Source organism: Pecten maximus, chromosome 6, assembly GCF_902652985.1.
Source record: "Pecten maximus chromosome 6, xPecMax1.1, whole genome shotgun sequence".
NCBI lineage: Eukaryota > Metazoa > Mollusca > Bivalvia > Pectinida > Pectinidae > Pecten > Pecten maximus.
In genome coordinates, this window is record NC_047020.1 from 27310804 (window position 1) to 27337838 (window position 27035).

Sequence of the window (27035 nt, forward strand, 5' to 3'; positions counted from 1 at the left end):
AAATGACAACCATCCAACAACTTCCCTAACCTCTAATGACAACCATCTAACAACTTCCCTAACCTCTAAGGACGACCACACAATAACTTCCCTAACCTCTAATGACAACCATCCAACAACTTCCCTAACCTCTAATGACAACCATCTAACAACTTCCCTTTAACCTCAGATGAAATTTTGCAGCCACATATTTTCCAACCTCAAGGACAACATTCAACAACTTTCTTTCTTACTAAAGTACAATTATCTTTTTGAATGAGGATATTTTCTTGTATGTAATGAGACCTTTGTAGCCTAATTTTCAAATTAGTTTTGTGGTATGTGGCAGGGGCCATGTTTGATGATAATGTGTTTTAGGGATGATAACAGTGTTCTGGGCAGGGCGTTGATTACGTAACACACCTATGGAGAACGGCTGTTTGCACTAAAGTGCAGTGAAGACAATACATATGTCGAGATGTTTTCTACAATGATGAGATAATATTTCCAATTAGCATCTGTGTCATAAGTTGCACCAGACATAATCATAAAAATGTGGAAAAAGTCATCAAAAACACGAGAAATTTAATTCCAGACCTTTGGGTAGGTGTGTGTTCAAAATCCTCATCACCATCATTGTAGTAAAAGGTAGAAAACTAATCTATGTCCAAACTATTCTCCATCAGTTTTGTTTACCCTGGACTGGTTACACTGCAGCTACCTCATTCTATTATCATATAATATTGCACTTTCTTGGCCTTGAAGGCCATAAAACCACTATACCCTGATGTCCAAATTTCAAATGTTGTGAAAAGAAATAATTCTTTTTGCTTAGAACATTTATTGACTTATACATGTATTTTTATGTAAGAATTACATTCATATATGCACAATTTAATAAAAGTTAAATTTCGCATACACAGTTAAATGTTTTTTTTCACTATCATGGAGCCTGCATTTCGGTTCATCACTTGTTACAAGAGTTTACCAAAAATTATTTAGACTAATCATATTTATGTAACAATTATCCCAACTGACGTTTCTCATTTAAAATAAATAAATTCACTTAAGAATATTGCATAAACTTGTTTTATTAAATTTAAGTATAATCACTATACATCATATTCCATATATTTTTTCTAAACTTAAAAAGTACAACTCCAAATTGCATTGTTACAACTGAACTGGTACATGTCTACAAACCCATTATAATACACAAGTAGTTTGTCTATGTCGTCATAGGGGTACATGCTTCCTTATTTCACTTCAGAGATGAAAAATATGGCTTCCATGTCTACCAGGTAGTGATATATGCTACAAGATCAACCTTCTCAGTAAAGCTTTTTTATAAATGTTGATATATCTGGGAAAATGGTGAAGAGTCTGGAAAAATACATAATGGATCTGCAATACAGAAGGCAATCGTTAAGGAGTTTCCCACTGGCTGTTCTCCATAGGCTGAATCGGTTAACTCAGGTATACATGTAGTAATGTACAGTCATGGAAAATACCCGCTACCCCTATAATCTGTTAATGTTTTACCTGAACATATCTGAACTCCGCAATACATACCTGTTTTACTTGAACTTATCCGAACTGCGCTATACGTATACCTGTGATATCTGAACTTATCTGAACTTCGATGTACATACCTGTGATGTTCTGTTTAAAGTTTCATATACATACTGGTAGATTTTAAGTATTTCTACCTTCATCAAGTAGCATTTATTGCATGTCTAATAAAAAATCTTCCTGTGAGGCCAAGAGAGATGGGGGATACTGATGATGAGGCTGCAGTGTGAGGATTGAAGGGAGATACCTTTCACCAAGTGTTATTCCAGTCATCAACACCGAGAAACCTTCAGTCTAAAACACATCTATTATAACATATCTCTGTATCTAAATATGCTACAATTCTTAGATGATACCGTTAACATCTAGAATGGCAGTGCAAATTAGCAGATTTGAAGAATGACTACATTAGCAACAGTCTAAAACTCATTTGTACATAGTTTAGGGAAATAGCATTAATGGAGTGATGATCATATCTGTAGAGTATGTTGGGTTTGTTTTTGTTTAACGTCCTATTTACAGCCACGGTCATTTAAGGACGTGCCAGGTTTTGGAGGTGAAGGAAAGCCAGAGTACCCGGAGAAAAACCACCGACCTACGGTCAGTACCTAGCAACTGCCCCATGTAGGTTTCGAACTCGCAACCCAGAGGTGGAGGGCTAGTGATAAAGTGTCGGGACACCTTAACCACTTGGCCACCGCGGCCCCCTGTAGAGTGCGGAAGGGGATGAGGAGGGGGTTGAGAGGATGAGGAGGGGGGAGGGGAGGGGACATTTATAGGACTGACTTGTGGGTATAAACGTAAGATTCAGGCTGGACAGAGTATTGGGGAAAGGACAGAACTATATCTAACTTTAATATCAAGAAAATTAATAATATATGTTCAATTTTGAATCTTGGCATGAACCAATAATTCTTTTTACATATGCTGCTATATCCTTTCACATTAAAGTGCCTTTTTCAGGAGGTATGAAGTTGAGGATATTATGACCGGTAATGAAGACACAAGTAATAACACTTATGTTTACCCTGTAATGTCCACGCGTCCTTCCTGATGTAGATTTGATAAGGAAGCCATCTGAAGCCCTCAAATCCTTATTGCTAAGCCCAGACTTATCAGCCCATTACTTGTGTAAGACCCCTTTTTCAATAACAGAATTTTGTTTTTATAACTTTAATGTTCAAATCAAAGAGTGTGAAAAGAGATAAAATTTACAGCACAGTCACAAAACAGGATATCTTATTTCTGAAGATGATGATGTAGTTTTTACATTAAATAAGACACATTAATATATATATAACATCCTTAAAATCAGCCAACAAAACCAACTACTGCATGTACAAGTCTTTGTGATGTTTTGTGAACACTTCCTGTAAATGGGAACTCAAGCTTACTAACATCAATGGCTATAGCAACATTCTCAGAATATTTCTGCTCTCTTAAGATACATGTCTGAAATCTGAAATATTAATCAATTTAAACCTTAAAGGGGAAAAGGGATAAAAAGTCACCAATGTTAGTTTAAGATCAAATCTGAATTCATCACATGTCAACAGCAGTCTTTCATACAAGTACAACAAGTGGTAGAAAATTAATGAACACATTCCCCTAGCCCTCGCAAACCCTCTATAGTTGTCTCCCCTGATGGAAGTCTTCAGTGATAAAGTGTTTCTGTAGGTGGTGTGTAACCGTAGAAACTCATGATAGACATAATGATTTGAGTTCTCCAAGCCTGTGATGTGACGGTATCTCAATCTGACCACCCCTTCGGGAGACAACGGCTCCCTTAACCTGGAATGTGTAAGGGACAGATGTCCATCTTCTGTCACCTTTTGACCAATCCTTTTGACAGAGTTTATTCTCCATGTGTAATAATGCAAATATTTATCCTCATCAACGAGATTGTTATAGAAATTCCAAAGATGACCGAAATGTTGATACATTTTTTTTATTTTCCATATACAATGTGTAGTCAAATGTTATAATGAATTTCTCAAGTTAGAAAGTCACAGCAAAAACAACAGTGCTGCAGGATGGAACAATATAACCAGACCAACACCAAAGAGAAATGCATTATGGTATCCAAAAGTAAAGTAATTATCTAATCAAAATGTCACTGAAAAAGGACAAGCTCATGTCATATAGCAAATTGTATAAAGTGTGAAAGAAATTCGTTGGAAAATGAGGAAGACTACCAACAAGGTTCATGACAAATACTAAAATAAACAAAGGGCAATTACTTAGCAAAATCAGCAGAATCAAAATACTGTTAAGGAAAACAGAACATAATTATAAATGTCTACCAAATGTCAAAGAGATTGCATGGTTACAAAATGTAGATCTCGGGACAAAATCCTAAATAAAGGGCAATAAATTCTGTAAAAAATGTTGGATTAAAATATTGGTGAGGGAAACACAACTAACCCTGTACGTATCATCACTATAAACCTTCCAAGTTACAATGATCATGGTTGTAATATCCTAAAGGTCACTGTATATGCAGACATTTTGATAATGCCATACCAATATGTATACTCTGGTTAAATATTGACAGGCAAAAATAAAATCAAAGGGCCAAAGGCCCTGGGAACGTCCGTTTATATTTAAACTGTAGTCATGAACTGATTTAAAGGACTTTTTTAATCTATGACCCTTGGAAACTTTAAGTGACCTTTTACCCTTGCTTTCAAGGGGTCATGACAAGGCATATCTAACACAAACTAGGTAGTTAATTTTTATTCCTATTTTATTCTTATTAGATCTCTTTAATTACTTCATTAGAGCCATGGAGTATCTGACACAGGATATGTTACCAATGAGTTGCTCTATGTTTTACTGTTTTTATACTTCGTATCAGATTTAGTAAGTCATGGGCGTTATTCGTCATCGGTTGTCATTCTCTCAGACCATGCATCCTTGTATGTCCTACTGACTACATCAGTCATTCTCTCAGACCATACATCCTTGTATGTCCTACTGACTGTCATTCTCTCAGACCATGCATCCTTGTATGTCCTACTGACTACATCAGTCATTCTCTCAGACCATACATCCTTGTATGTCCTACTGACTACCATTCTCTCAGACCATGCATCCTTGTATGTCCTACTGACTACATCAGTCATTCTCTCAGACCATGCATCCTTGTATGTCCTACTGACTGTCATTCTCTCAGACCATACATCCTTGTATGTCCTACTGACTACCATTCTCTCAGACCATACATCCTTGTATGTCCTACTGACTACCATTCTCTCAGACCATACATCCTTGTATGTCCTACTGACTACCATTCTCTCAGACCATACATCCTTGTATGTTCTACTGACTACCATTCTCTCAGACCATACATCCTTGTATGTCCTACTGACTACCATTCTCTCAGACCATGCATCCTTGTATGTCCTACTGACTGTCATTCTCTCAGACCATGCATCCTTGTATGTCCTACTGACTGTCATTCTCTCAGACCATGCATCCTTGTATGTCCTACTGACTACCATTCTCTCAGACCATACATCCTTGTATGTCCTACTGACTGTCATTCTCTCAGACCATGCATCCTTGTATGTCCTACTGACTGTCATTCTCTCAGACCATGCATCCTTGTATGTCCTACTGACTACCATTCTCTCAGACCATGCATCCTTGTATGTCCTACTGACTGTCATTCTCTCAGACCATGCATCCTTGTATGTCCTACTGACTACCATTCTCTCAGACCATACATCCTTGTATGTCCTACTGACTACCATTCTCTCAGACCATACATCCTTGTATGTCCTACTGACTACCATTCTCTCAGACCATGCATCCTTGTATGTCCTACTGACTACCATTTTCTCAGATCATGCATCCTTGTATGTCCTACATCAGTCATTCTCTCAGACCATACATCCTTGTATGTCCTACTGACTACATCAGTCATTCTCTCAGACCATACATCCTTGTATGTCCTACTGACTGTCATTCTCTCAGACCATGCATCCTTGTATGTCCTACTGACTACCATTCTCTCAGACCATGCATCCTTGTATGTCCTACTGACTACCATTCTCTCAGACCATGCATCCTTGTATGTCCTACTGACTACCATTCTCTCAGACCATGCATCCTTGTATGTCCTACTGACTACCATTCTCTCAGACCATGCATCCTTGTATGTCCTACTGACTACCATTCTCTCAGACCATGCATCCTTGTATGTCCTACTGACTGTCATTCTCTCAGACCATGCATCCTTGTATGTCCTACTGACTACCATTCTCTCAGACCATGCATCCTTGTATGTCCTACTGACTGTCATTCTCTCAGATCATACATCCTTGTATGTCCTACTGACTACCATTCTCTCAGACCATGCATCCTTGTATGTCCTACTGACTACCATTCTCTCAGACCATACATCCTTGTATGTCCTACTGACTGTCATTCTCTCAGACCATGCATCCTTGTATGTCCTACTGACTACCATTCTCTCAGACCATACATCCTTGTATGTCCTACTGACTACATCAGTCATTCTCTCAGACCATGCATCCTTGTATGTCCTACTGACTACCATTCTCTCAGACCATGCATCCTTGTATGTCCTACTGACTACCATTCTCTCAGACCATGCATCCTTGTATGTCCTACTGACTACCATTCTCAGACCATGCATCCTTGTATGTCCTACTGACTGTCATTCTCTCAGACCATGCATCCTTCTATGTCCTACTCACTACCATTCTCTCAGACCATACATCCTTGTATGTCCTACTGACTACCATTCTCTCAGACCATGCATCCTTGTATGTCCTACTGACTGTCATTCTCTCAGACCATGCATCCTTGTATGTCCTACTGACTACCATTCTCTCAGACCATACATCCTTGTATGTCCTACTGACTACATCAGTCATTCTCTAAGATCATGCATCCTTGTATGTCCTACTGACTGTCATTCTCTCAGACCATGCATCCTTGTATGTCCTACTGACTACCATTCTCTCAGACCATACATCCTTGTATGTCCTACTGACTACATCAGTCATTCTCTCAGACCATGCATCCTTGTATGTCCTACTGACTACCATTCTCTCAGACCATGCATCCTTGTATGTCCTACTGACTGTCATTCTCTCAGACCATGCATCCTTGTATGTCCTACTGACTACCATTCTCTCAGACCATACATCCTTGTATGTCCTACTGACTACATCAGTCATTCTCTCAGACCATGCATCCTTGTATGTCCTACTGACTACCATTCTCTCAGACCATGCATCCTTGTATGTCCTACTGACTGTCATTCTCTCAGACCATGCATCCTTGTATGTCCTACTGACTGTCATTCTCTCAGACCATGCATCCTTGTATGTCCTACTGACTACATCAGTCATTCTCTCAGACCATACATCCTTGTATGTCCTACTGACTACATCAGTCATTCTCTCAGACCATGCATCCTTGTATGTCCTACTGACTGTCATTCTCTCAGACCATGCATCCTTGTATGTCCTACTGACTGTCATTCTCTCAGACCATACATCCTTGTATGTCCTACTGACTACATCAGTCATTCTCTCAGACCATACATCCTTGTATGTCCTACTGACTACCATTCTCTCAGACCATGCATCCTTGTATGTCCTACTGCATGACTACATCAAGCTAGTGTCCTTTCTCAGATATAATATCATTTTACTTTGTATGGGTTTTAATTGATTTTGTTTTCTTTGTGATATCTAAAATGATCATCTCCAACAATGAAAATGATTTTATATAAGAACTTTTAAAAACAGGAAGAATATTTTAGATAATGTGACTATGCTGTTCAATGCCAGTAGCTCTCCTAAGGTTGGTCAGGTGGCACAGAGGTGATGGACTTTCTTTTCACTTCGGCAGCTAGCTGGGGTTCAAATCCCCGATGGAATGTGAAAAGGTATGGTGTCACTTGCCTGGCTACATTGATTTCCTTGGGTACTCCAGTTTCCTCCCACAATACGACCCCACACGGGCTCCCATCCAGGCCAACAAGAGTGACTAATATAAGTTGGTATAAATAAAGTTTACATCCTTCTAACAGCTATCCTTCTTCCTCTAACAATTTTTCTGATATTTTAATGAAACAAATTGTTTCAATTCCTGGCTATTAACACATAATTCTGTCCAAATATTGCTTTGTGAATAATGCTAATAAATACAGGAGAAATGACATTCTACTACCAACTACAGTTAATGTTTGGTCTGAGATCGAACAGACTTAAATCAAATCTTCAAATCTGAATCTGTTTAATTCCCCGAGGTTTCCTTGTACATATTTACATCTAACAGACATTACAGTTATTTGTTTTAAATACAAAATAATTGATACCCTAAAGTTACTTTACCATTTCTAGGAGTGATTGTCTTCTGAGACATTCTTATGCAGTGCAAATGCACTGTTAACATGCCTACCATCACCCGGGTAACCAATACAAAGTTTACACCTATAGATTGATGGTATTTAAGGAGACCGATGAAGCATTTAACTGCCTTTTCTCACCAGGGCCATTAACTGTTCTAGACCACATTACTCCACAGGATGTTTGAATTTTAATTTCAAATTAAAGATACATATCAATAAATTGTCTACAGTTTAAGAGTGCTTGTGTAATGATATGGTGTAATAAAGTTGGTCCAAATCAGCAATATTGGACTGCACGGCAGAATGATGATCAGAAAATACCCAACTTTATACAGTCTAATTCCTGCCAAGCTATCCATTATGTCTCTATCAACTGTAAAATCAGACTGTTTTCATACTTCAATTACACATTGAATCTTCATTGTTCACACATACATGAAAAACATTTTAAATTTAGATGGAAAGTTATTTCATTTTAAATGTTTAAGAGAAAATCACCAATATATACCTCCATTTTTACAGATGGTAAAACAGATTTATTTCTCCTGATGTATATTAAAAAATATTTCAGCTATGCAATGACTTAGTAATCTACCATGAAAATAAACCTTCAACATATCTTATTAAAGCCACTTACAAGGAAATTACAACACATTCTATTAAAGATCATTACAGTTCTACAGGAGCAATGAACTGATTGGAAAATGGAAAACTTTGTCGAACTTTCATTATTTCATGCAAATTTAAGCGATCACATTTAGTGAAATGATATGACAATGTGTTTCTTCCCTTTACAGTCGATCATTTGGATCAGGCTCTATCTAAATAAGTTTCTCTGAATAAACAAGAATTCCACAGAAGTGGATGTGTTGTCTGCGCAGCATGTTGGGTGATTACGAAGAAAGTGATACAATTTAAAAGATTTTTATGGTGTGCTTGAAGCTCATAAAACATTTTGAATTCCAGACAGATAATGCACATATATGACAGTGACCAACTATATATACCAAATAGGTTTAATACACGTAACAGTGTATTCAATGGTTTCTACCTCTTTTTAGAGAACTATCAGTAACCATAATTTCATGTACCAAGTAATCTAAATAAGACTTAATTACTGCCATTTAAGTCAATTTGAAGATTAACCTTTTCTGCTCTAACTTGAGTTATTGCACAGAAACTCATTTTCTTTTTCAGTAAAAGTGACCTTGACCTTTAACTTTCGGACCTGAAATACAATCCCAAGCAAGCCCCTTTGGTAAGGAAGGTCTGAATAAGGTTTCAGCTTGATCAGCCCAAGGAAACTTGAGTTATGGCACAGAAACTAATTTTCTATTTTTAGTAACAGTGAACTTGACCTTTTACCTTTAGGTCTGAAAAGCAATCCCATGAAAGCCCTTTAGGTTAGGAAGGTCTGTATGAAGTTTGGGTTTGATCACAGGTGACACAAAAACTTAATCATTCAGAATTCCACGTACGTTAAAATCATCTGATCACTTTCAAGATTTACTCTAATTTCTCTCCAAACCTCTCTTTCATTGCTCGTTTTAATTTCTTTTTTTTTTCTTTCAAGAATGCTGAATCTCATCACAGTCCTTGCATTCAGATGGTGAGATTATGCTACAAAATAACTTCAACTGTGTTGCCTCTCTATGTTTTCATCTCTATGTCAATATTATGGCAGTTATATGCCTCTTTCTGATTATAGACTGAATCTTGACTGGACAACACCTTCTACAGTTTTATCTCAATTTTGAGTAACGTCAAGGAGGGTTCAGCCATGACACTTCTTTGCAAATTTTAGAGTCTACCTAATAAATAGAACATCATTTTCTATACCAATTATTTGAATTCTATCTTTTTGTGAGATTAATTGTGAGTATAATTAATTTGTCTTGTTTGAAGATGTTGCCTACCAAAGAAGACCTTTCTAAGAAGGCCACAGCATCTAGTCTTCATCTTCTTGTTCCAACACTTATGTAAAAGGTATATACCGTATATCTTCTTTATCAGGTAATAACTTTGTAATAACGTAAATTGCAATAAGCACAACTACATAGTTTCTTGTATTTTAAATCCAATGTTAATTATTTTGACTGCACAAGCCCCAATACCCCCAGCTCTACTAACCATGGCCAATAATTTCATGAGTTATAATAATTTTGCCAATAAAAGGTCATCAACATATGTCCTAATGGATGGTGTGAAAACAGTTTGAGTATTTTCTCCATCCAGAGTCTGAATTAAGCTCTCCAATCTATCAGCAATATCAAAATGGAAGGAAAAGGTGAAATTTTGCAAAAAAATTTGTAAAAATCTGCACTTCATCCAATTCTTAGAGCATTTCCCTAAATATTTTGCTGATGCAGAAATACCTTCAAAATTTAACAGCTGAAATTCTTAACATGAACAGTCAAGGCATGTTTTGTAATAAATATAGACTGTTCTAAAGAATATGAAAAGACAGAACCTTTTGATAGAGGCATCACGAAAGTTTTACAAGGGTACCATGAACGGTACATAATGCGGCCGCCACAAGGCGTTTCTATATTGAAGGAAGCACAAATTACGGCATGTGAAAGGGATTATCTTTACAAAGGTATGATGTCATATAAATCTACAGAACAACGTTGTAATATTTCACTAAAATCTGTTTTGTACTTTATTCAGGAAGTAGCAGACAACATGACAGCCAACATCTTCATGTTAAGTTTCTAAAAATGGTGATAGTGGCCTGTGCACATTTGTAATGTATTGCCTTGAACTGATATTGTTACCATCCTGAACCTGCAGTTACGCTACCTATATATATCAGTTGTTGACCTTCATGACCTTAGTCGCAGGTAAGATATTTATGAAAAGTTTCTATAAATAGAACATGTCCTTTCATGACCTTGAAATATGATACTACTCAAGAACATGCAAGACATAAGTAATAACTGTTTAAGATTTATCTAAGGGAGCTACATATTTCCAGGAAATGATATTAAAATCCAATTGGTTTCTGTAGCTTTATGAAAGGAACAACTTGTGTGGTATTGCTGCATCAAAATCTGTCTTACACTTTACCCAGTCTGTAGCAGACAAAATATTTGAGACAGTATTTTGATAACAGTATAACAATGGCCTCATTTTAAATTAAGACACTGAAATTCACTATGTTTCAAGAGCATGAAACAAAGAAAAAATGTATAAAGTTTCGTAAAATCCCACCAGGAACTTTCCCAGCATGTTACAGACAAGATAAAATTGATAGATAAATGGAGTTTAAGATTTGATAGATAAATGAAATTTAAGATTTGATAGATGATTGAAGTTTAAGATTTTAAAGAGATCCTGGGTCCTGACTTTTCAACAGTTCCCAGACAGTGGTAATTCTTTCTTTTTTTTCCTTCTTTTTTGTTTGTTTGTTTGTTTTTCTTTCAAAACAATCAAAATGTTCCTTTTACTAATGTTAATAACTTTTGTAAGTGTAATTATGTTATAAAGATTCTCTGTAAGCTCACTTCTAACATGGCCTGCAGGTGTACAAAAAAGTATTCTACTACCTTTATCATACAAACTTTCTGTATTGGTATCATAAAGAGCACACATGTACAGTGGAAATTTGTCAACTATTATAAACGACTTAAAACATTTCTCTAGTCATTATGCCTACGACCAATTAATAATCACTTCTCAACTCCTTCCTACTTAACTGCAGTCTCAACAACAAATGTGGTCTCCTAAACATACATGTATATACAGTACAAACCATCCTCTTATCATAGGGAGGGGCACACACACCGCCTAGCACACTTACTTTAAAAATGAACATTTGAAGATCATTGATTTTTAGCTAGGGTGAAAATTCAAGGACCGTCAAAGTGAATTCTAAGGTATTTATATTAAACATTGTATCTATTTGTGAGGCTCAAAGACAGCCATTGTAGAAACACAGAGACTTGATAGTGAGGGATTGTTTACTCAAGAAAAAGGTGCATTGTGGGTAATATCCACCCGGCCAGACACTCCGCCTGTCTGGCGCTAGAACACTAGGAGAGCATACCCTATACAGTCTAGTCCACTTTCTAAATTCTATCAACCATTATCCTCTAGCAGCAGACGTCACCCATAGTTTTCTGACAGCTCCATACTGCATTAAATGAATGACCGTATATCAAATGATATGTTACCAGTACTCATTGTTTTACGATATGTAGGTATATAATCCAGAAATAATACAGTAATACTGTTTTGATTGAGTTTGATCACAATCTACAGTGACTGGATGGTTTATCACTGCGAGGGATTGTCATACATCTGATAATATTACTATCTTTTAACTGACCAAATGACAGAATATCCCAAAGGCCACTTCCAAAAAAAATTTACTTTCAAAATTGATTATTTTAGAAAAAAATGTTTAACCACTATCTATGGTATTGTTAAAATGCTTTCTTCCTTAGAGCCACCAAACTTTCAGGTGATAAAAGCATGCCTGGTCTATAGCCACCACAGCAGACTTCCCTTGTCTATTGATCAGCGGACATGTTACTCGATATATTGTGTTAATTCTGACACTTAGAGATTAAGTTGGGTGTAGATATGAAAGTTCTCTCACTATTTACATACTGCAATAATATGTATCCATTGACACAGTCCTAAGATAGCTTACCACACAGTTTTGTAAAATTCCCTTGCTCAATGAAATACAAAAAATCAATTTCACTATTCATTTGGATCTTAGATTGCAGCTTTAAAACTCTTTGATGGAAATTAGATTGTAAATAAATCATATAATAAATAGCAGAGCTGCATCTTTTTCTATACCCAAACACAGAATTTATCATCACCACAAAGTCAAAGGAAATTAAGTGATAAGCATGCGAGCTCAGCTATTCTTTTTATCAATTATCAAAAGGATACATGTAAATCTCAATTATTAGAGGAATCAATTCTAAATCACTGACTCTGCCAATCTATTGTACCTTAGTTATGTCCCTGTACTAAACGACAGGCAAAATATTTTACTATAGGGGAGATAACTGTAACACATTTGACCAATTTTGAAACATGACATTCAACCTTAAGCAAACTGAACATTTTTACACGATAATAAACGGATTCTGTGGTAACAGAATTAACAAGGGCACCATAAGGCCTTTACACATGGACAACATTTTCTTTAATGATCTTATCTCTCATTCAGGAAATCTTTTTTCGTTTAGAATGAAGTCTGAAATTTAAAAGCAACAAATTGTGAACAGATTCCCTTCAAAAACAATTAAATTCAACATATGAGCAATGATTACAAAAGGGGAGACAATACTAGATTTGTGTATGAACATGACTCTGGTGACTTAGAAATGTTCAACATTCATATTTCCTGATTGAGATTTTAACTTGTCACAAATAGACATTTAACCAGTAAGAAAGCTAGACTGATTGTGTAATGGTGGACCACCAGATACCAGCGTTACTTGTCTATGGGAGATTGTTGACACCTTGCCACGAACTACTTTGTTTAGAAGTACTTGACAAGAATGTAGGTGAGAAAGTAAGGGTACTACACCTACTTGAGATGTCCACCAACTCTAATTGACATGAAAACACGGACAGACAAGTGCTCTTGATCTCCATGACATGGCCTTTTACACTGAAACCAGTCCTAACCTGTTCTTCCCACGAGTATACAGTGAAGAACTATCGGGGTAACCTTTACTTACAAATCTGGAAATTTTGAATAAAGACATTTTTACCAAAAAAGGAAAACACTAAAGACACCCAATGAGAACCAGTAATGTAAAAACTTCATACCAAAGACATTCAATTATGATAAACATTGAACAATGAAATATTTACTTCGAAATCACAAATTAGATATTCAATAAGGAAGTATTTACCTAAAATCCTTAAACAAGGGCATACAACGAATAAGGAAGTATTTACCTAAAATCTTTAGACCAAGGGTAACTAATCAGGATGTATTTACCTAAAATCTTTAGACCAAGGGTAGCCAATCAGGAAATATTTACCTAAAATCTTTAGACCAAGGGTATCCAATCAGGATGTATTTACCTAAAATCCTTAGACCAAGGGCATCCAATCAGCAAGTATTTACCTAAAATCCTTAAACAAGGGCATCCAATAATGATGTTCTTAGACAAGGGCATCCAATCAGCATGTATTTACCTAAACTCTTTAGACCAAGGGCATCCAATCAGCAAGTATTTACCTAAAATCCTTAAACAAGGGCATCCAATAATGATGTTCTTACCTAAAATCCTTAAACAAGGGCATCCAATCATGATGTACTTACCTAAAATTCTCAGACAAGGGCATCCAATCAGGTTATATTTACCTAAAATCTTTAGACCATGGGTAACCAATCAGGACATATTTACCTAAAATCCTTAGACCAAGGGTAACCAATCAGGATGTATTTACCTAAAATCCTTAGACCATGGGTAACCAATCAGGATGTATTTAACTAAAATCCTTAGACCAAGGGTAACCAATCAGGATGTATTTAACTAAAATCCTTAGACCAAGGGTATCCAATCAGGATGTATTTACTTTTACATATGAATTTAAAGCCATTTATATTAAATCTTCACAAAAAGACAGTGAATACCTACAAACTTTTCATAAAGACATTAGTTAAAATATAATCATTATATATTCTTAATCTTATGGATTGTACAACATCATGTAAGAATAACTGAATCAGGACAAACCCTTGTGACTTCTGGAACAACTTAAAACTTGACAGTTACATCTACAAAATACAAATATACTACTCCATAAGGAATACACTGTCATTACATCACAGGTTCATGTAGTCTCCTGTCGAAAACAAAAATCAATTTATGGTATTAAACTACTAATATACCTGGACATCCTTAAAGTAATGGAAATTTATTGTCCACACATTATATAATGTGCGAATCCTTTTCCATCGGGATGTTTTAGATTCGTGATTTAACTTATTGTAGACTTTAACCTATTACATCCTCGTCAGCAAATATTCCCTCTAACATGTGTAATCCAACTGCAAGGACATAGGTAACAATAATAATGTATTCCTGTGGAAAAAAAACAGAGTTCCTATGTAACATTATGTCGTTAATCTTTCCTTAAACTTATACATTGGCCATGACCTTTAAATCTCCAATTTAAAAATCACATCAATGTCTAAGTTAACCCTCGGGTAAGACCCAGAAGGGAGGTAATAAAATAATAGTTTAGGGATGTGACGAGATGAAGTGTGAAACATACTCTCCGGAGGGTCAATTAACTCCCCTGCAGCTTGTGTACGTACATTTGCAAATGACGTTGCAATTTGATTTGAGAAGCTTCCATTAAACAAATCCATAAAATTGATTTTGTAATTATGATATATTAGTGAATTTATCTCAAAATATCACATTGATAATACAAAGATTTAGAATTAGGAATAATTAAAGGAGTTTGGGAATTTAAGATGAAAACTGTGTCATATTTTTCTAGCAGACAATGAAGTTCCAGTCCTTGACTGGCGATACATCACAGTGCACGTTTCTCCTCAGTGGAGAATTCAGGATAAAAGCTGGACGGATTAAAGGGTTACAGAATGCTCAAAACAAGGTCCCCTATACCCAATGAAGACGCTTCTTGTGGAGTTAAAAAAACATTCCTCAATGACCAATAACCAGGTTGATGGAAGGTGATACAATACTGCTGCACAAGGCAAACCAAGTAATACTGCATGAACTGACAGATATATTGGAACTGATTAACAATTCTACAAAATTAATACAAAATCTAGCTGTTAAAATACATATTCTTCTATATATCGAAAGAATTTTAAAAATTTTCTTAAAAATATGAAAGACTTGTTCATTAGACTAGCTACTAAACGATATCCTACAGTAGATGTGTCTTACTACTGTTATGATTATGTTAGATCAATTTTATTGAAATAATATTTCTAGCTGTTGCAGAAATTAGAAACATACAAGACATGAATTTGAAGTATCTGCCACCAAAAAGTAAGAAACTAAACTGCCTAGAAAATTCAGCAAGAAAACATTTCTACACCACATTTTTTTCTAAAGGGAAAAAAACTGTATTGGAATATATTGGAGTGAAAGGCATTTTGTAACCTAGGAGATTTCGTGTGTGAGGTAACGCAGGATCCTCATCTAACCCAATACATTATTTACACCTTGGAGTCAGCTCCAGTCTGATCAAAGTGTGCAGTTAATTACCTAAGCCAGGGCACGCTCACAGCAGGCGATGTCGGCCCCATATATGGACATATCTCTAGACCTACCCCATATATCTCTGTATACCCAGCCTAATTTTAACACAATGTCTGCATTACATTGCAGAATCCGCAGCACATATGATCCAACAGGAAAAAAAATCAAGTGTTTTGGACAAGATTGTTGTTATCAGAGTCCCTTGGGTTGAAACATTTATCCGATTGATGCCCTTCCACTACCTAGCTGTTAATCCTATACCAAGGGACGATACATCTTACTGTACACAACACCTTCATAATTAATATATCATACCATATACACAAACTACCACACTTAAAGGAAAACAGTAAAGATAAAACTGCAAGAAAAAATTGTTAAACAATTCATAGTTGTATTGATCTAAGAACACTTCACACTGAGGTTATCTCCAACTAAGGTTGATTGCCAGCATTGAGACATCGATGCATCATGGAGTTTTGCAAATGTGATTGAAATGATCAAATACTCTTACTCCAAATTTAAATTACTATCAAACTAATACTGTCTACACTGCAGAAATTACTAATTGCGTGGTGTTTACAGATACATTTTCAATAAAAATTCCTTACGTCCAAATTGTACAGAGATTTTTATTTTCATAGAGAGTTTTGATACAGCGAGGTATAATGAAGGGAGCTTCTATCAATCTTTAAACTCAATCATCAAACTGTGAATGGGAAACAGAATTTCTTCAAGGCTAATTAAAATTCAACTAATCTGTGATGGTTCATCCAGAAATGAAACAGATTTGCACTTTGTAAACATTTTCATCAAATTCCCAACATTTACTTCCCTGATCTTGCACACTCCATACATGTTTTCTACATACCCATCTTTTCCCAGGCATTGTAAAGACAAAACTCTGGTATCTGACCATTTATCGACAGAACAAACCGTAACAATTAAACAAAACAAAGTCAAATTAGGTATGGTTCCGATTTTAATAACAGACACAGGAAAAGTCTAACACAGTAAGAGAATTAAACCTTTCACACGGAACTGAGATATCATGACAATCAGCAAACGTGATGCTGGTCAAAGACAGCAGTGGCAGGGGTTCAAAGTAGAGTACCATTGGATAGCGACTTAGTCGGGACCAACACCATTACTAGAATTACTCAAGGGAGACCACCAGTGTTTGGTGCTCCCATTGAACAGATGTCCTAAATAGTTCTCATGCTCCCAGTCGCATGGGAATATCCACACAGACAGGATTCTGTGATTACAATATATCCATTTATTTTAAACTGTATACTGATGTGAGATTTACAGCTTCATGTCATTTTAATGTCATTTTTAATGAGACTAAGAATCAATAGGCATTTAAAAGCAATGGTCAAAGTCAAAATATCTTTTACAGACTCAAAAAAACAAATAAAATATCTGATGCTGAATTAATTTCCGAACAATTTCAGCCCATACTGAAATTATTTTGAATTTATCTTAGTAATATCAACAGCAAAAAACCTGCTTGTTTTTAAACAAATTGAACAATTATTGCCTTCATCAGATCTTTATCTAGAAACAGTTATGACACGTATATACAAATACAGTTTTTTAATCAGGTAAACTTGAGAAAAGTGGTGCCTCTTTGACATAATGTTAAACCTATCACACTGTGCATGACCCAGTAGTATACTGCATACCCTGACAGCACCTAAACTTTTAGCTACTTTAAAAACATCTTTTTCTGAGTATCAAGCTTTGAACCAAGAAGACATTTAATTTACACTTCTGTCTAAACCTTAAGTTTTGTGTAATTACTTCTGAAGCTACAAAAATCATCATTGTGTCTTGTTGGAAGTGAAATTGTTTCAGGAGATATCACTGGAGGCCGTATATTATACATGTATATAGCTCCTGGATATCTTTTATCATGCGAAAACCTCATAAATATAATCAATTGTACATATGGGAGAACATGAAAGAAAACTGAAAATTGAATTTGTATCTTTGCATTTTGAAAAAAACATGAAACTGATATTTGTATAGCTATTTTCTCAAAGGTCAAATCGTTTGAGTTTGAAAATATTTAAAAGTTTGCATGCATGTTAAGCCAGCTGCATAATGTATGTTATTGCTTCAGTATTTATGATTCTGAAGCTTCGTTTTCTTGTTCTCTTTAATTTTCTGTAGGAAAGACCAAGTCCTTTTTACGTGTTTTAGCATGTGGGGATAGGCCACAAGAGAATCATTTTCCTGTTACTCTAACTACATTTTGTAAAAATTGCTTACCAAACTTTTTTTTCTACAAAAGTCTTTTAGCTAACTCACAGGAGAAGTAGGAATCTGTCATGGTTCTATACATCACATGACCTTCAGACTGACCTTGTTATGACCTTGGTAATGTCACGTACTTCACACCAGGACCAGACTTCATCAAAATAACTAACGAAGTATAACAAGTTCACCAATACAACTTGAACCAGTTCAAGTGTTTAATTCACTGTCATTTGTATGTTCATATACCCTTTGAAGAAAATGTATAGAAATTTAATAGATCTAAGCATCAAAATATTGTATTTTTTGCTGTTTACTTCTTATGGTAATGCTTTTATAATCTATCAGTAGTGGATATGGTCATTCAAATGATTTAAAATGCAACATATTTCCAATATCATGGCTTTTTAGAAATTCTACTAGGTTGAGATCATATTTTCACACAAAAACATACATTTTTGAAGGGGGAATTCATGGAATATAATGTTATACATATATACACGTCTTTTCAACAAATATTTTGGAAAATTGGTTGAACTTATTCACTTATAATATTTCATCAAGTCAAAAGATTACGGTAAACCTCCGATTAATTCGAACACGCGGATAGTTCGAACACACATTTTTTTCTAGAAAAACAGTAATTTTTTAGCTAGTAATAGTTCGAACACTGGCTGTTTATAACTGACACCATTTCGGATAGTTCGAACTTGTCAAATGAAGAACGTAAAGTAACATTTTTTCCGGCAAACTCCATTGAATAGCTCGCGACGACCCGGCCCCGATGACCGGCCCAGAAAAAATGCCAAGATTTAAATTTGATCAACAAGCACGTTTAGGTTATAAGATTGTATGCGTGATCATTAGAATGCGTCTGTGATTTAATATATGCCACATATTTTAGCTTTAATTCAGTTTTTGTTACATTGCAAAATGCACCACGCACGAGACAGCTGATTGCAAAATTTAGGCCCCGACAATGTATAAATAACATGCGATATTTGTATTCGCGCTGTGTATGGCAAACTAAGAAATCGTCCGTGTATTTTCACATATAACTAGTGTTAGCTTTAGCATTATGATTATTTAATTGTGACTGGACAATCTCTTAAGTATTGTCAATCAAGGTATTACCTGAAAACCTGCGACCTCACGCTAGGTAAGCAGGCCACGCGAGGTGTCGCTTGCGGTAAAGTTGAAAGGATCGGCCGCCCGATCGTGCCGAGTGACGTGAAGAGCATTCATATCCAGTCAAAACAATCCACAGGTGTCCCAATTAGTGATGGATAATTTTGCAGGTATCAACTATGTTTTGTAGATAATACGACTGGGCATATTTAAAAGCAGACATGTTGATGTTCTGACCTAATTTTACCAGCACATATCGCCTATTTTTACAGAAGTGACAACAGGTTATGAAAACTGCTTTTGATGTATTTAAGAGACCATTTATTACAATAATAAAGTGATAGTTTCTCATTCAGATAAAAAATATAATCATGCAAAGATTATACTGTACAAATGTTTAACTTTTGTGTCACAAATGAAACGGGTACTGTACTGTTTTGGGGCCTACTGTAGGCGAGCGGCTTCGTGCAAAAACCATCATAATTATCGCGAAATGAAGAACATTTAACGATCAATTAATATTGAATTAAATGAAAAACTATCATTTTACTTACTTATAAATGTGCCATTGTTCAGGCCGTCGTTGTTACGTATCAGATTTATGATGGATGTGTTTGTGTCTAATGATTTTACTCTGCCGAGATTTTCGCCGATTTTGTCTCGAATAGTTCGAACTCACGCATATTTTCTGAAGCATAATTTCGAATAATTCGAACAGGTTCGTCAATATTTATTTAATTTTGTTCGAACTAACCGGAGGTTTACCGTATGTATATTTTTTATGAGTGGTAGTATTTGTAATAGTGGACATTCATAAAAGTATGGAGTAAATAGCCAACCACTTTATCATTCTTGAAATAAGATTTTTGATGTTCATGCAGTACTTCTGTAAATTTAGCCTCATTCTTAATCTCAAAACATAAATTTCATTTGCATCATGCTGATTTATAAATATCCGAGTATACTAAAATAACTTGGCTAGTCATAAGACAAATATATTACATGTATACCATAAAGTGGTTTCTTTCAGGGATTTGTTCGGGATACAACTGACAATACAAGTTGCTTCTCAGCTGCTGGAAGGGTTCAATTTTACAATGTCAATGTAATATAATTTTTGAAAAATGATCATAAAAATAAAGCTTTTTCTCTATACAATACAAACCTCTGGATAATATCTATCATATTGACATAGCCCTGTCAAAATACAATTTCTTCAAAGCCACAACACTAAGGATTTTGTGATCAGACAACAATTATGCCTACAGGAGTTCCTGAAGACATTAAAAACACATTTTTCTGTCACCATTCCAATATTAATAAAATATTTCATTGTCAAGTCTCAAGGCTACGCATGTGGATATACCACTGTAGTTACGGTATCCTGTACAACTTGACACAAAAAAATGTTACTGAAGACACCTGCATGCCACATGTACATTTCACAACCAAATGTACGCTACTTATACATTTACGCTGAAATTTCAAAGCATTACCAAAGTGACATGCTGATTTGCTACATGTAAATGGCCCGTATGCATGTGGTAACTCTAGAGAGGTCAGCTAATTAACTCTTTCAAGCCTTCAATGGTCAATACATGTTTACAACTTACATGCTATTGTTACGGTGTCCTTTTTATCCCAAGTCCCTTGTGGTATACTAGATAATAGTTTTCCAGCATCTTAGATGAGGGCCCTCGAGAAAATAGCCAGACACAGTTCACACCAACCAGTCAACAGACACAAGACTAAAGGGATGATTTCTTAGTTTAATTCATTAAAATATTTTTCTAAGTATACACTACATGACCGATGTTCAAAAGTACACATGTAATGGAGGTTCTCCGTAAACAGGATTAACAATTACAGTACAATAGTGCACACTACCTTTGCAGGTTCGAGGCAAACAATTGGCCTGCAGCATCTCAATGCATATCTTGAAAGGCGAATAATGATGCCTGTGGTTTTCTGATGTAATTCTGTTCAAGAGACATTGTGGAAACTAAGTTTGACCTGCTAAATCCCACTGCTTGTTACGACAAGGGACAACGCATGTGGGATGTCTAAGGTACTTCCTATAGTGTCTTCCACCTGAGGAATCTCACAATTTATCCACTACCCCCAATTCAAAAACTAGAATCTTTTATTTATTGTTTTGTTAGTTTGTGTCTTCCAGACACCCATCCTAATGATCAGTTGTAAGAACATTTCAAAAACCTAAAACAAAAACTGAGTACATACTTGTTTGAGGAACCCTTCTGACTGATGGTGTGACTCCAGTGGGTCATGGTTCCCATGGTACCAGCAAGGACATCCCCTTGACCTCCACATCTCCTTGGACTACCTTCATTACCACACACCAACACTGAAACAAACAAACTTGATGATTAAACTAGATTTGTAGTTAAGACCAAACCTGGGCTCCCACATATAGGGGCATATTTAGTTTTCCTTTAGATTCTGAACTTTGTTGTCAAGGACTTGATTATTACCTGGTCCTTCTTCATTTTGTTGTTGTTGAAATTTTCCTTTTTTTCTGAACAGGTGCTAGATTTAATATGGCATGATTTACTTCCCCTGAACATTTACCTTTCCTGCCAATTAGGCATCAGGCATTTAGACAGCATTGGTATGCAATCAGGGCTTTTTCTCACTGGTTTGGGATGGGGCCTTTTTGTCTCATTTTGGGAAGAAAATTGGTGAATTGGGAAAGATTTTTTTCAGGAGTAAACTGCAAGTTTTGTGAATTTGGCTTTAAAATGAATAATTCCAATTGGGAATGGGACCCATTAACAACCCTAAAAAGCCTTCAGAAAAATCCCTGGTAATCATGATGCCATATAGTTTAGGATCCCAAGTTTGATCACTGTAGCTTTTGTTCTTTTTTTTTCTGGTTGATGCTTTGTTTTCAAAATCTCAAACTTTGAACAAACATAATATTATGTAATCGTGTAATCCGCATCCTGAATGGTAATTCATATTGTGCAGATCTTCACAACAAAACCACTTAAATCTTTCCCTGATAGTTACACTTGCAATAACACACCTTGCTCTAATGGTTAAATCGTCTATCTTAATGGTGCTCTTTTATCATTAGATTTGTGTACTGATAGAATTGCTATTTATTTACTTGAAGATACATACATTGTGTTTCCGAGTTATAAAATCAGAGGAATCCATGACGGGAAATCAGAGGAGCCTTGATTTACATCAAATACGAGTGGCGTGCTGAAGGAACCACCACAGATGACATAAAAAATATTTGGTTACAAGAACCATAACTCTTGCAAGAAATTTCCAGGAAATTGTGTAGTTGATTTATTTTATTTCATCTGAGTTTACTTTAAAAGATTTATTTCAACATTATATTCTAGTGTTTGAAAAAATTAAATGTTTAGCTAAGATTTTATGCCATTTAATGTTATATTCCATTAGCTATACTTGATATGCCTTCTACCTGAAATGCATATATGCAAATTTTTCCATTGGGAGGACCCAGATCTGCTTGCTGTATGTTTAACAAGTACATAACCAGCATCACTTTTAGACTGCTTCAAAATTGATTTCCCACTTAACTTTGGTATTGCTACTGAGGTATTCCAACAAATTGGTATTGCTACTGAGGTATTCCAACACCTTGGTAGTGCTACAGAGATATCCCAACACCTTGGTATTGCTACTGAGGTATCCCAACAAATTGGTATTGCTACTGAGGTATTCCAACACCTTGGTATTGTTATAGAGGTATCCCAACACCTTGGTATTGTTATTGAGGTATTCCAACACCTTGGTATTGTTATAGAGGTATTCCTACGCCTTGGTATTGTTATAGTTATCCCAACACCTTGGTATTGTTATTGAGGTATTCCAACACCTTGGTATTGTTATAGAGGTATCCCAACACCTTGGTATTGTTATAGTTATCCCAACACCTTGGTATTGTTATTGAGGTATTCCTACACCTTGGTATTGCTATTGTGGTATTCCAACACCTTGGTTTTGCTATTGAGGTATTCCCACTAATTGGTATTGCTACTGAGGTATTCAAACACCTTTATATTGCTATTGTGGTATTCCAACACCTTGGTTTTGCTATTGAGGTATTCCCACTAATTGGTATTGCTACTGAGGTATTCAAACACCTTTTTATTGCTATTGTGGTATTCCAACACCTTGATATTGCTATTTAGGTATTCCAACACCTTGGTATTGTTATTGAGGTATTCCTACACCTTGGTATTGTTATTGAGGTATTCCAACACCTTGGTATTGCTATTTAGGTATTCCAACACCTTGGTATTGTTATTGAGGTATTCCAACACCTTGGTATTGTTACTGAGGTATTCCTACACCTTGGTATTGTTATTGAGGTATTCCAACACCTTGGTATTGCTACTGAGGTATTCCTACACATTGGTATTGTTATTGAGGTATTCCAACACCTTGGTATTGCTACTGAGGTATTCCAACACCTTGGTATTGCTACTGAGGTATTCCAACACCTTGGTATTGTTATTGAGGTATTCCTACACCTTGGTATTGCTATTGAGGTATTCCCACTAATTGGTATTGCTACTGAGGTATTCAAACACCTTTTTATTGCTATTGTGGTATTCCAACACCTTGGTTTTGCTATTGAGGTATTCCCACTAATTGGTATTGCTACTGAGGTATTCCAACACCTTGGTATTGCTACTGAGGTATTCCAACACCTTGGTATTGCTACTGAGGTATTCCAACACCTTGGTATTGTTATTGAGGTATTCCTACACCTTGGTATTGCTACTGAGGAATTCCAACACCTTGGTATTGCTATTTAGGTATTCCTACACTTTTGTATTGTTATTGAGGTATTCCAACACCTTGGTATTGTTATAGAGGTATCCCAACACATTGGTATTGTTATTGAGGTATTCCTACACCTTGGTATTGCTATTTAGGTATTCCTACACCTTGGTATTGTTATTGAGGTATCCCAACACCTTGGTATTGTTATAGAGGTATAACAACAAATTGGTATTGCTACTGAGGTATTCCTACACCTTGGTATTGTTATTGAGGTATTCCAACACCTTGGTATTGCTATTTAGGTATTCCAACACCTTGGTATTGTTATTGAGGTATTCCTACACCTTGGTATTGCTACTGAGGTATTCCAACACCTTGGTATTGCTACTGAGGTATTCCAACACCTTGGTAGTGCTACAGAGATATCCCAACACCTTGGTATTGCTACTGAGGTATCCCAACACCTTGGTATTGTTATTGAGGTATTCCTACACCTTGGTATTGTTATTGAGGTATTCCTACACCTTGGTATTGTTATAGAGGTATCCCAACACCTTGGTATTGCTACATCATCACCGGGGCTTGTATATCTGTTATGAAAAGACTTTTTTTGCTGATAGGGACTCCAATTACAAGGACTCAGTGCATCAGTGCCTTAAGGCTTCTTTTCATATGAGTTATAGATGAGTATATATTTGCCTTTTAGTTTTAACTTTTGAAATGTACCAGGATTCTCCCACTGTTAACTGTTAAATTGTCCTGGGCAGTGGTGTTTCTCCTGTTCAATGGTATAGTCACTGCTTTAATCATTCAGGCACCATGAATTAACTACAAGTTGCTGCTTATGCTGAATATGTTGATTTGAAGTTTTTCTTCTAACACATTCTTAAAATTGTGATGACTGACAATGATTATGGTACTACAGCTTTGTCTTCATAGCAATCAATCTAGAAACCATTGTACCAGCCCGCATCCCAGTGACAAATGTCCACGCTTACCAACACTAGCGCCCTCTACATTCATCTTGCACATTTTAATTCCCTATTTTATTCTACCATCGTTTATCTTATCTCTCGCATCCAAATTACTTTACTTGCACAGCAATGCAGAAAAGGATATAAATTATTAAGACTTCTGTTGAAGATTTCACATTGTCATACTTAACATGAAGATAGATGAGGAAAGAAATATTATGGGCATTATTCTAAAATCTGCTTTAAAGTTAGGTGATTATTATCAATTAAGACTAATCATTAATGCATGTTTGCAGGATGTCTAACGAGACTAGAGAAATGACTTCTTATTTCTAGTTATAACACAGTTAACAAAGTAAACGGATTTGTACGGAGACAACATGTTACAGGCTTAAAGAACTAAGGAAGTCCTGCAAATCTGGTAATGTCATGGTAATATAAGGTGAAATCATCATACAAATGCAAAAATAAAAATTATTTTCATGTTAGAAAGTACCAACAAGAGGCCCAGAGGGCCTGTATCAATAACCTGGATGGAATTGACCAAATATCAAAATAATGTTCATGTTCAATTTGTTAATAGCTTTATTTGTTGATGTCAAACAATGCTATATATGGTTATTAGGCATGGGGATCTCAACTACTTTAAAGATATAACCCAGAAATGAAGTCCAGACTCCCTAGGGGTGTGAAAAGACCCCAGGGATTGTTTTTACAACATGATTGTGTTTAAAGAAACTAAGTCCCTTGGGGTGTGGAACGACCCCTGGGCCAATTTTTTATATCAGTATTGTGTGTATCTCTTGATGCCCAGTTTTCCACAACCTGAGAAAGGTGTCACAATAGTCGTATCAAGGTGTCACAGAAGTCATATCAAGGTGTCACAAAAGTCATATCAAGGTATCGGAATAGCCCTACCAAGGTTACACAATAGCTAAATCAACGTGTTACAATAGTCACACCAATGTGTCACAATAGTCATATCAAGGTGTCACAATAGTCATACCAAGGTGTCACAATAGTCATATCAAGGTGTCACAATAGTCATACCAAGGTGTCACAATTGTCATATCAAGGTGTCACAATAGTCATATCAAGGTGTTACAACAGTCATATCAAGGTGTCACAATAGTCATACCAAGGTGTCACAACAGTCATATCAAGGTGTCACAACAGTCATACCAAGGTGTCACAATAGTCATATCAAGGTGTCACAACAGTCATTTCAAGGTGTCACAATAGTCATACCAAGGTGTCACAATAGTCATACCAAGGTGTCACAATAGTCATATCAAGGTGTCACAATTGTCATATCAAGGTGTCACAATAGTCATACCAAGGTGTCACAATTGTCATAGCATGGTGTCACAATAGTCATATCAAGGTGTCACAATAGTCATATCAAGGTGTCACAATTGTCATAGCATGGTGTCACAATAGTCATATCAAGGTGTCACAATAGTCATATCAAGGTGTCACAATATAGTCATTCCCAGGTGTCACAATATTCGTATTAACTCTTTACGTACTCATTCAAATTTCGCGGTCGCTACGGTAAGTGAATGCTGGGTAGTCCTTTGTGTATTGGCGTATATGGCTATCACATCAGATGTCGATAAAACAATCTTTTACTGTGTGTTGCTTAATATTAAATGAAGTTTATCGTATGGAACGAGTACTGAGTACGGAAACTTTTTCACCCAATCTTTCCTTTGA

The 27035-nt window shown here is 35.9% G+C and overlaps 1 protein-coding gene across 2 annotated transcripts in view; it reads right to left on the minus strand.

The window, feature by feature from the left end:
- The window catches only part of LOC117329417 (ATP-dependent (S)-NAD(P)H-hydrate dehydratase-like), a 160125-nt gene that overhangs the window by 107668 nt on the left and 25422 nt on the right, over positions 1 to 27035 (minus strand). For both annotated transcript variants that reach the window (XM_033887362.1, XM_033887363.1), the window contains exon 9: positions 21799 to 21922. In XM_033887362.1, coding sequence (XP_033743253.1) covers positions 21799 to 21922 — 124 coding nt within the window. The remainder of the gene's footprint in view (positions 1 to 21798; positions 21923 to 27035) is intronic.